Here is a 12,360-nt window from a genome sequence, read left to right as displayed (position 1 = left end):
GAACCACAGTTTATTATTACTTTGGCTAGGAAGGAGAACTACAGTTTATTATTAGCTTGCCTAGGATGGAGAACCATAGTTTATTAGTTTGGCTAGGAAGGAGAACCACAGTTAATTATTAGTTTGGCTAGGAAGGAGAACTACAGTTTATTATTAGCTTGCCTAGGATGGAGAACCACTAGTTTATTAGTTTGGCTAGGAAGGAGAACTACAGTTTATTATTACTTTAGCTAGGAAGGAGAACTACAGTTTATTAGTTTGGCTAGGAAGGAGAACCACAGTTTATTACTAGCTTGCCTAGGAAGGAGAACCACAGTTTATTATTACTTTGCCTAGGAAGGAAAACCACAGTTTATTATTAGTCTGGCTAGGAAGGAGAACTACAGTTTATTAGTTTGGCTAGAAAGGAGAACTACAGTTTATTATTAGCTTGCCTAAGAAGGAGAACCATAGTTTATTTTTAGCTTTGCTAGGAGGGAGAAATCAAAACTACATACCATCACTCAGCCTTTTTTTCTAGATGCTTCTTACCATCAATAATAAAATATAGACTTTTTTCTCAACTTCTTTGATAATGTGTATCTGTAATTTATTTTGTTTTTGAGCTTTCACCAAAACTTTAATCTTACCTTGACATTTCCACCATAGTCTATCTGTCGAATAGCCAGGTTAATTACTTGATCCCACAGTAGCAGTACTTTTGGCTCATTTTGTTCACTACGTCAAGAAAAATGGGTGAAGTTTAAATTATGAAATCCAACATAAAACAATTTCAAAGACATCTTTCCTCAAATGTATTCTTATATACATAACTTAGTGTTTTAGCTTCTTTCCCCCTTTTTAATCAGGGATACTTTAGGTGGCAATTTTAAATGTAACTGGAACATAAATAGATATCTAATGTGTTCAATAAAATAATGATGTCAATCTCTAAGTATCATGTAGTAGTACCCATTCATTGTCTCACCTAGGCTTGGCCTGTCCACACCAGTCCACCAACTGTTCCAACATACGCTGTTCTTCCTGGATACTCTGGCAATGAGGAAGCCTCTGAAGTTGGTAGGCAAACAGTGTTAAGTGGGCATTTTCTGCCACACATGTAGACAGAAAATCCCTTAAGGTCAACTGAGGGACATGAAGAAATGACACTATCTGGGACCAGCCACCATCTGGAGGTAGCATTTCTGGGGCTATAACAATAATATAATTATTATTTCAAGCTGCATAAAATAAATGTCTGGGAGTTAATAATTATTTTGAATTCAGTAAGTGCTTTTTGGCTAAATATTTCAAACAATTTAACAAATTGTTGTTGATTTTATAGTTTACCTAGTAGTTTTAGGTTTGGTACATGTTCATATTAATTTCACTTTATATACCCCCCCCATTCACCCCAAAAAACGATAATGGTTGAAAAATGATACTGGAATAGATCCCACCAGAAAAAAAACAAAAACAAAATACTTTGTATCTGAAGACTAACACAATAAAAATTTCATCTTTTTTTTTACAACTAGAATTGAATGCAAGCCAGTTGAAGTTAATTTCTTCACACCATCAGATTAAATATTATTTTTGTTTTTCATAAAAGATACCAAGTACATTCAACACCCAAAATTAAAGAATTACATGAAGTATTGTAATAATATAAGTTCAACAGTAATATGCCCTTAATGTGCATCAAACACCAAACTTTAACACAATCGGTGTAGTTTAATGCTAAGACTAGATTTATCATTTCTACAGTGATTTGTTTAAAACTTCTATACTCTAGAAGCTTTTTCAGAATTTTCTGAGTCTTATTGTTTAACAGAATTATTCTTGATCACCTTCATAGGTCTAAAGTCAAGTAATTTATGAATTTCCTAACCCTTAACAACTTCATGTTTCAGAATATCTTCTTAAAAAGGCTATATACGTATTAATTTGTATGAATATTCAAATATTTTAAAAATAAGCTTACATTATAATGCTGTCAAGTCAAATCTAAGAATATTAACTTACAGCTGAAAAAGAATGAGGTTATACAGGTTTCAATAACTGACACAAGGTGTGAAACTGAGGCCAGGCGACACGCTGAATGAAGAAGTGGTAAAATTAGAACACTTTTGGAGTTATTCTTAATCCATGATAGCAAACTGTTCAGAGCTAACTCCTGCACAAGAGGTAAAGGACAGTTGTTGAGGATACCAAGACATTCCGTGATCATTTCGACAGCTTCAGAGAACAGGTTCGATGGGACAGAGCCTATAAATTAAATTGGAGTATACACTTATGTACATCAAAAGTTTCATATAAGATCTTTGAGGAAGGGGAAATTTACAATAAAAAGAAAAATACTAATCATTAAAACAACTGACAAATTAAAAATAAATATTGAACAAGATACATATATATTTAGGGAAAGCCTTCAGACACAAATAAATATTAAGTTACAAAAGTAATATGCAATGCTATATGTTCTTAAAGTTTAGTTAAATTTATTTATTTATGTGGTGATACTTATCACAAAGAAGTACAAATATAAGATTATCATTAATATATATAGTTTCATCCAATCATTAGTAAAGTCCAGGCAGATGAAATATATTTATATATTTAACTATGTTGACACAATACTAGCTAAGAAAACTTCTGACATCTAAACAGTTTACCTGTTGATGCTATGGACTCAGTTTCTGTGAATAATCCAGATACAAAGTTACAGAAAATATCAGGGTTTTTCTGTAGTAGCTTGGAATTCTTTGAGGCGTACTTGTTGACAAGGTCCACACAATTTCTGATGTAGAGAACTCTCTTGCTGACAAGCTCTCTGGTTTCCTCATTATGTTTGATTTTTGCAACACCACAAATGATTTTCACTAAACTAATAGATGAAATATACAAATATTTCACGATCAAACCTAAAAATAACAAAACAACAGAAGCTTTGGGAACATAAAAAAAAAGTTCAAATTGTCTACAAACTGTGTTTTTATACTAAAATTTTTGTACACAACTTTTAAGAAATACCTGAAGCTGATTGCCTAGGTAATAAAAACACAAAGTAATACGAACAGTAATTGCTAAATATAAGAGAAACGTATAAGAATAAACAAATGAATGTATCATCTATCCTTTCATAATTTTACTAATTCTATAAATTTTATTCTATCATAGTTAGATTTCACTGTACTGGACTTGATTCAACTACTTGTCTTGAAATTAGGCCAAACATCATTGGTTTTGCACAATCTTATATTCATGATTCTCAGTATCGTATGTAAGTATACCAATTGTATTTAAATAATTTTGTACTCAGATAGGTAATATTTCTACATCTTTCAATAAATTACTGAAACTATCAGAAAACTCAACTTTCATACTAAAAGTATTTCTAATGCAACAGCATAAGACTTGATGAAGAAACTTTTGTATACAAGCTTTATATTTCACCTGTGGTAGAATATTTTAGATTGTGTTGTAGATAAACTTTGGTATCCCAACCAGTTTGTCACCCAATACAAAAGAAACTACAGTTGCTGTTCGGTGTGAGCTAATCTCTCATTATAGGTAGGTCAAAGTGCAAAGTTATATTCAAAATTTAATTAAGCTACTTTGTTTTCACTGTATACAAATAAACTTAGCACCAAAACATAGTTAATGAATCAAATTTTAATAATACATAAGTATGAGAATTATGACAATTTGTTCTGGAATTCTTACCTCTTCTCTAATTTATTTACTACCCCTCTGAGAAGTATGAAACTTAATGTAAGTTACTCATTATAACAGAGATATTAATAAAGCAAAGCATATAATTTTTATAGCCTTCAATCTTATTTATTTACAATCATAAACTAGAAAATCAGACCCACTTGCCACACCCACCTGTCACATCCTCTCTTTTACAAATTGCCAATAGTTCTCTCTAACACTTTATACTACATTGCTTGTGACCAACAGAAAGTCAAGGTTTTAATCTACCACATGACATATTACATTACATTTCCAGTACATAGAACTGTCTATTTCATCTTCAATTTGAAATTTCCTGTCACAGTCTTAAGGTAAGATTTAAAGGCATTTATGTTAAAGTTAGAAAGTCAGAAAAATCATGATAGTTATAGGACATTGTTTGCTTTGTGCATGTTAATATTCTCTTGTTAATATCAAGATTATTTAGTGTGGTAGTACCATTAGTATAAAATTAGGCTTAAATTTCATCTGCATCCAACAGCAAAGAAAAAAAAAGATCACAGGTACGTGATATATTTCTTACTTTTCGTGTATATTTTTTACTATTCTAAAAGTAACTAAAATGTAAAAATTAAAAACTTATTAAGTAGGATGATGAAAAAAATTTAAATACAATGTAAATATACACACAGAAACAAATATCATGCCATAGGCCTAAAATCACAAATGCGGAAAGATTTAACATCTTAACTCAGAACAACACTTAATGAAGTCTTCAAATAAAAAAGTGCTTATCAAAAGACTGAAACCATATCTTAGTTAATTCAGCAATTAATTTAATAGTTAAATTTAAATAAATGTAGTAGATTTACTTGAAATTGCCTTAAACAAATCTTCTGACCTGAGGGCTAAGAACTGAATTTCTGATGGTTGTTCCTTTTCCACTGACATCATTATTGTTCTTGGATCCATGTATTTAAATGCCCTCTCAATGATTCCACAAACAGCTTGGGAATCAAGAATATGCCAAGGATAACTTTCAGCCTGTACTAACAAGAGCTTCATGGCATGAACCTGTAAAAGATAAATAATTATTACAGCATACAATACTTCAGGATAGCTCCTCTTTCTACAACACACCTAGATGCAAGTTAACAAAGATAGTACACTACCTGGGCAGTGATACAGCATTACATTCCTGCAAAATATGTGTAATGTATAAGATGAATGATGATACTTTGTATTACTAGCACGACCACAGAGACCAAAAAATACTGTACCCACATTTAAGTAACAATATTTATTTATTCAGCTAAAAATATTTGTCAGCAATTTTTATATTGAAAAAACTGATTAAATGCTTTATAGTCTGAACAAGAATTGAGGTACAGTTCCATATTTATCAAGAAAACAAGTTAAAGAGTGTTTGTTTGTTGTTAAACACAAAGCTACACAACAGGCTATCTGTGCTCTGGCCACTAAAGTTATCAAGACCTGACTTTTAATGTTATAAGCCTTCAGACATATCACTGAGCCACTGTAAGGTGTCAAAGAGTGAAATTAAGCTCTAAGTATTTTGTGTCTTCAGATAACACCAGTACAAGTAGATGAGCAATTAAACTTGGCAATACAACATAGTAGGCCTTACATTTATGTCCTCTCTCACTAATAGTTTGGAGACAGCATGAACAAGTAATGAAGAAAACTTTATTACAAGTTTAACATAGTAAAAGATAAACAATGTTCATCACTTGTTCAACCTCTCTACAACTATATTAGTCTGAAAGTGGGTTCCTTTTTGTCAAGTTTGAATTCATCCTCTTTCACTTTTTGTACAATGAAGCATAAGAATTTACAAGTTAGTAAACTGATATAAAATTGGTAACTTGTTCTACTAGCCAATATGTGTTCATTCTTGTAGGCCTACAAACAAAATAATTCTGAATGTTGAAATATTTCAATTTGCTAAGCTTCGTTTAGCAACTTACATTTTAAAAATGATTCCTTTCATATTATTTATGTAAATCTAAATTAGCCAAGGATAAACCTTATAAAGCATTTCTCTCTCTCTCTTTTCAACTATAACTTATAATACAGCAACTCTCTCTCCAGAGAATAACTTTAATGAATGGCACCATTAGTTTTCCTTCCTCTAGAATTGATTTATAAGCACTTTTATGCAAAGTTAATTTTTCTTCTTACCTATTTTGTGACTATAACTTTTCTTTTTTAAGGTTATCGGCCAAACAATCATTCTAGCATTATCAGGTAAATAAGCAACAGAACTTCACAAAATATTTTCTAAGTGAAGTATCTGTTCAAAATTATGAAATAATATCATTTCTAAAACTACTTAAATTCCTTTACTGCCAATTTCAATTTATTCTTATTCAACGAATAAGTGACTTTGATACACATCTTAGATTATAACTAACTCAGTATTAGTTATACTATAAAGATCATTGTTAGTGAACAATGTCACTAACAAACATATTATAAAATGTACAGATTTTAATAATATTGCTAACATGAAAAAAATATAGCACTACTGCAGTGCAACCACAAAACAGCAAATGTACCATTAAGTCTACTGTAAGTGTATGCTAATACACATAACGATCCCAAATTTATTATATTAAGACTTTTACACAAATCAAATTAAGACACCTTGTTTTTTTTTATCTCAAAACAATGAAAACAACTACAATTTTTAGCAACCTACATCAAAAATGTGGGGCTCCCAGAAAAGTCTGAAAACAAGATGTGCAAATTCATTCAGGACTACAGTCATAATTTCCTGTGACTCAGTGTTAATCAAATGCTGAACCACATTTGACCATGAGACTTGTAGAAAAATACCTCTCAGAAAGGGCACACATTCAGTTACTTCATCTTGTACAATCTAAAGAAAAAAAACAATGGACAGACAAATTTGAGAATTATTCCACTTTTTTGGAAGTTTAAAATAACTGATCTTTTACTAACACATGGAACTATGTTTCCATTCCTTTCCCAATTCTACTACTCCCATTAATAGTACAAAAAATGCACATACTGCATAGTCCTACAGTTGAGAATACTCATCACACAGTGTAAATACTGATAAAATACATGTTATTTTGTAAATTATTTCTTATACCAAAGTTTAAAAGTTGTGTTGTTTTGTAATATATTTGTAAATTCTTGTTTGTAATTAAATGTTAAAAATTTGGCCAAAAAAGGTATTTTTGCTATACTAGTCTAATTACAATAATAACTAAAATAATAGGCTTAGAACATTCATTTTAAAGAAAGCGACAGAATATTTAAGAAGTAAGGATAGTCAGGAATCATTTAACATAATCTAATAATACCTGTAGGTAAAACAATATAAAAACCTGATATATACAATAATTAAATTCAACTTGTATGGGAATTGTTACATGACTCAATACCAACACTTAATCATCCAAATGTCTGGAAACAGCTATATAAGTGCTATAAACAAACAATTTTGAGAGAATTTATAGATTGATTCACTGCTTTTAAAATACGCATATACACACACACACATGTACACGTATAAAAATTACAGTTTATACAATAGAAAATACTTTGTACTATATTTCCCTATAGTTTTATATTAGTCAATTACTCTATCTTTTAAAACACAAGGAATCTTAAATATAATGTACTGCAATTTAAAATATTACATGATATATAATGCTAATAAGCTGTCTCTGTCTTTAACATACATAATAAAATTATATAATATATCTGAGGATGACGTTGTAACGTCGAAACATGTAGAGTCGTCAACTTTTTTGAAGGCCATAGATAGGCCTAAATAAAATGTTTTTAATTGTGTACCAGTTTAATGTTGAAAATTATTTATGATTTTATATCTATGGGGTTTTGAATCCATTTTATTTAATTTACCATATAGTAATCTAAATTCATATAGGTATGAAAGAAAATCTTTAACATATGTATCAAAAATTAAATATGCTTCACTTGAGTGTGCTATTATGTAAATTCTTAGTTTAAATTATGATCAACAATAGTTGTAGTAGTAACACTGGAATGTGGTTAAAACAGAGAAATTAGAAGAAAAGACATCTTATATATATATATATATATACTATGTTAAAGCTTCAAGTGATGACTTTTGCTTTCATATTTAGAAATATAAACTTGGGTATTATTATTATAAAACAGTTACAAATGAGTTTTATTTTTTACAGAATCATTTTGAGTGTTTTAATGATAAAAAATGTTGGTGTGTCAACTAAAAGTATAAAAGACTGAGTTATGAAAATTATTACAAAACCCACAATGTTAATATAAATTCCTTTTTCCCTATTGTATGTAAAAGAGATATAAATAAATTTAAGAGTTTGAGATTCCAGTAACTGTTTTTTAAATTTAATTACTTTTAATTAAAATTAATATTCAAATAATGAGTTAATGTGGTACTAATTGAACATTTGTACACACGTTTTATCAACAGCATGTGGCACTGGATGAGAACAAAAAGAAAATGAATTTTTAACTAAAAAAAGAGGTTAATGAAATATGTACTAATAAAATAAATCTTTAGAGAAACAATAAAATATGTACAAAATTCTCTTTCACCTTAACAACTCTGGTAAGTTGGTATGTTTGTCTATTAATGTTACAGTTTTCCTTTATCGCAAATGTGAAAAAAGGGATATTAATGAAGCTCAAATTCAGCTCCAACATTCCCTTGAAATGATCAAAAATAAAATTAGGCCCACTATGATTATTTTTCTTACTTAAAAGTTTAGTTAGCAAGATGCTTAAAATTTTTCGCATATCTTTTTCATAAGTCTGATAATAAAAAAATATGTCAATGTTCTCAGGTTTTTCATTAAATTAAGTTGTTTTTATGTTGTTAAGCACAAAGCTACACCATGGGGCTATCTGTACTGTGCTTACCACAAGTATTGAAGCCCAGTTTTAGTGGAGTGAGCTCTCAGATTTACTGCTGGGGGCAAATTAAATGTCAAGAATTGCTTAACTAATATTTTATTAATATTAACTTCTGAGCAGAACAAGCTATGTATTTAGAGTGAAACTACAAATAAACCTGGCAATCAGTATAACTAATTATATACACCATTCTTATAAATCTACTTATGAAAATTAGAATGTATAGTTTTGTCAGTTGGCTAACCTTGCTGTTACTAATATTTTCTGCTCTAATACCAATAATATATTCAAGGTTCAGCCAGCTTAGGAGAGTTAGGTTAGCCCTAAATACATATACTAAGCTAACAATGCAAAACAATATTTATAATACAAGTAAACTAATAAAAAACTAATATAATTAAAAAGTAATGTAATTCGATATACTAAATAGTATGACCAATACTGTTAATGAAAGTAACAATATGTAAATAATATAGTGTGTCTTATAAGGGAACACAAAAACACTAATTTTATTCTAATTCTCACCTTGCTCATCAGTTCAACATCTTTTGGTGTGGGAAAAAACTCTGACCATGTTAACTCACTCAAAGCCATGTGACACACATTAAGAATGGTTTCTTTTAAGGTCTTGTGAGCAAATGTGGTTATGTAGTACTCCCAAACATAGGAATGAACCTTATAGATGTTTGCTCCTGGTTTAAAATCACCATATACTGGATTAAACTACAATCACATCTTTTGATGCATATACAAAACTAATTAATCACTGAGATCATTTCTTAAGATTAGTATTTAATTAAAAATAACTTCTACGTCAGTTGAAGACAACAACAAAGACACAAAACTGAAAAATAAAAATAATTACTACCTTAAGTAAAAAGCTGCCTTATATTGTAAATATACTAGCTATCCTTGAAATACTTTGACCAATTACATTCATATACTATTTATATTATTTGATTATGACCATCATTTCACCAAAGATATCTGTGTTTGAGTTTTACATATATAAAACTATAAACCAATACATATACATCCACATACAAACATTAATAATGCTATATATATATTTTTTTTTTGCAAACTTATTAATTTCATTATAAACAAAATAGGAATCATTACTACTAAAGAAGCCTTAAAGTTTAGCCTACATGTTATAAATTTAGGTTTAGCATGAAAAAGTTATTAATAAACAGTAATACAATTATCAGCCTAAAAAAAACCATAATGTAAAACTCAAAGTCAAACTTTCTATAAGTAAAGTTTAAGTAACTTATTTAATATCAGGTTGAATAAATTGGTCATATACAGCCCTATTGTAAAGTGGTTATTTTATAGATATATTTAATTTGCCAAATTACCAAAAAAAGTGTAGATATACAAATTTTGAAAATCTTATTTATTACCTGCCACTGAACATATTACGGTAATATTTAAAGGAGGATTTATTTATACTATAGTCGTATTGAAACAAGAACTTTATATGCTTTACAGGTACGTATTGGAATTCTCTCTTTTTCTGTTAACTAAATTCTTAAATTACAATAAATGTTGCTTTCTAAACATTAAACAAAGGTTATGAATAAAAAAATATCGAATTTTACCTCCATGCATTATAAAGTAATTTCTACTTTTGATGCAACTATTTCAAATTCTAAAATAATATCCCAAAGTGTGTTTTACTCATAAGTAGTTTAAGTTTTCCTGAACAATGCTCATTGATAATGGTTTTTTATATTGCGATCATTAATAGAGCTAACAATGCATTCTTAAGAGAAAAGTTTTTTCAATATCAAATACTGTTAACATTCAATCACAACTTCAGTAGTAAGCGAGTCTGTTTATCAATAGACTCTCTTCTACCTTCAAGTCCTGTTTGTTAATCAACAGATCAAACCTGATCAACAGACTCTCTTCCACCCTCAAGCCATGTTTATTAATCAATAGATCATACCTGATTTTACAGACTCTATTTTACCCTAAAGTCTTGTTTACTAATCAATAGATCAAACCTGAGCTAAATGACCAGAGTACTGCTGCTCTCTTACTACTGAAGTTATGATTTACAGTGTTTCTTTCGTTTGTCAATCAATTAGGTATTTATCAGTTTTGTTACTACACTCAAGTAAGCACATCTTTTTCATGCTATATTAACTCTAAGCTTGAATAACACATTAAAATTAATTTTTAAATACCTTTATATTAAAACTGTATGGTTCCACCATTTAAAACAAACTATAAGGATAAAGTAGTTAATTACTGGTAGGTGTTTACTAAATGGTTATCATACAAGATGTTTATTGGATGCTGGCCAATGTCATAGAAACCTAACGATGGTTATATTAGATGTAGAAGTGAATGAGTAAAATATTATATCATAATATATGTTTCTACTGCAGTTGGACAGTCAAATCAAAAACTTTTAAAACACACCTTTTGCCCATTCATGAAGACAGCTCAGAGAAGATACAAACGTTTGAAACACTAGGCTAGCTGATTCCGTATCCCCAGGTAACCATGGTAACCAGAACTTTCCATCCACCATGAAAGGATGGATCCATGGCTGAAAAACATGATATAGTTCTTTCCACGTATCTTGCACAACTTCTAGGAAAAATAAAGTTGTACTCAGTATTAAGCTAGCGGTTCAGTCATCATTATACACCTTCATGTTTTTTGTTAAAGAATTATAATGCGTTGGATTATAAAAACAAAACATTCACGATTCATAAAACCTATTTTAAGTCTTTCACAAAGTTGATTTGTTACAAACATTAAATATTCCTATTATTATGTATTGACAGAAAATTGACTCTTTATAGCAAAGGTACAAAACTGTATTTTGCATAAAAAAGATTCTCCTTTTTATCAGGGATATTGTAGGTTAAGAAAAAAGCTTACAAGCTTTCATGAAACAAAACTTCAATTTAATTTACAATATCAACAAAGTGTAAAGTATACTTAACCTTAAAGAAGAAAATTAATGTAACCATATATGCACTAAATTACTAAAAATTATGGCAAACAAGAAAATTCCACCCTAAAGAAGTACACAAGGTTGTTCATGATTTATTGTAAGAACTGTGTATCCAATCACCTTCACTGTGGCTTTCCCTGTAACCACAAGAGTTAAAGAACTGACCTTCTAGTTGTAACTCAGTTGAAGTGTAGTGATTTGTATGGGTAGATAGTGACTAAAATGGACCCTTTCTGGGAGGGTTACATTACCAGATTTTCTGACATGAAGTTCTGTTCCACCAATATAAAAAAAACAAAATGGGTTAGAATTTTAGCATTCTAAAGAAAATAACATCTATAGTGTTGAACTATGTAATTAAAAAAATAGAAGGCAAGATTGCAGCTGGGAAATAAGAGGTAGTGAAGAAAAGTTAACATTGGAGGTAACACAGTGACACACTGCAGTTAAAGAAAGAACTTCTATTGGAACTGTAGACACACAGCCAGGTTCATAAGCTTCTCCCCAGGCACCAGTTTCATAAGCTTCTCCCAGGCACCAGGTTCATAAGCTTCTCCCGAGGCACCAGGTTCATAAGCTTCTCCCGAGGCACCAGGTTCATAACTTCTCCCGAGGCACCAGGTTCATAAACTTCTCCTGAGGCACCAGTTTCATAAGCTTCTCCCGAGGCACCAGTTTCATAAGCTTCTCCCAAGGCACCAGTTTCATAAGCTTCTCCAGAGGCACCAGGTTCATAAGCTTCTCCTGAGGCACCAGGTTCATAAACTTCTCCA

General features: G+C 30.1%; 1 protein-coding gene across 3 annotated transcripts in view; it reads right to left on the bottom strand.

Moving 5' to 3' along the window:
- Window positions 1-12,360, bottom strand: part of LOC106465825 (ectopic P granules protein 5 homolog) — an 89,179-nt gene that overhangs the window by 4,767 nt on the left and 72,052 nt on the right. For all 3 annotated transcript variants that reach the window (XM_022393774.1, XM_022393776.1, XM_022393775.1), the window contains 8 exons: window positions 11,044-11,217; window positions 9,136-9,302; window positions 6,401-6,580; window positions 4,580-4,752; window positions 2,655-2,866; window positions 2,005-2,247; window positions 968-1,190; window positions 630-717 (listed from right to left, as the gene is read on the bottom strand). In XM_022393774.1, the coding sequence (XP_022249482.1) occupies window positions 630-717; window positions 968-1,190; window positions 2,005-2,247; window positions 2,655-2,866; window positions 4,580-4,752; window positions 6,401-6,580; window positions 9,136-9,302; window positions 11,044-11,217 (1,460 nt within the window). The remainder of the gene's footprint in view (window positions 1-629; window positions 718-967; window positions 1,191-2,004; window positions 2,248-2,654; window positions 2,867-4,579; window positions 4,753-6,400; window positions 6,581-9,135; window positions 9,303-11,043; window positions 11,218-12,360) is intronic.

Source organism: Limulus polyphemus, unplaced genomic scaffold, assembly GCF_000517525.1.
Source record: "Limulus polyphemus unplaced genomic scaffold, Limulus_polyphemus-2.1.2 Scaffold2063, whole genome shotgun sequence".
NCBI lineage: Eukaryota > Metazoa > Arthropoda > Merostomata > Xiphosura > Limulidae > Limulus > Limulus polyphemus.
The sequence above is the reverse complement of the archived record's forward strand: the minus strand, read 5'-3'. Positions and strand labels throughout refer to the sequence as shown.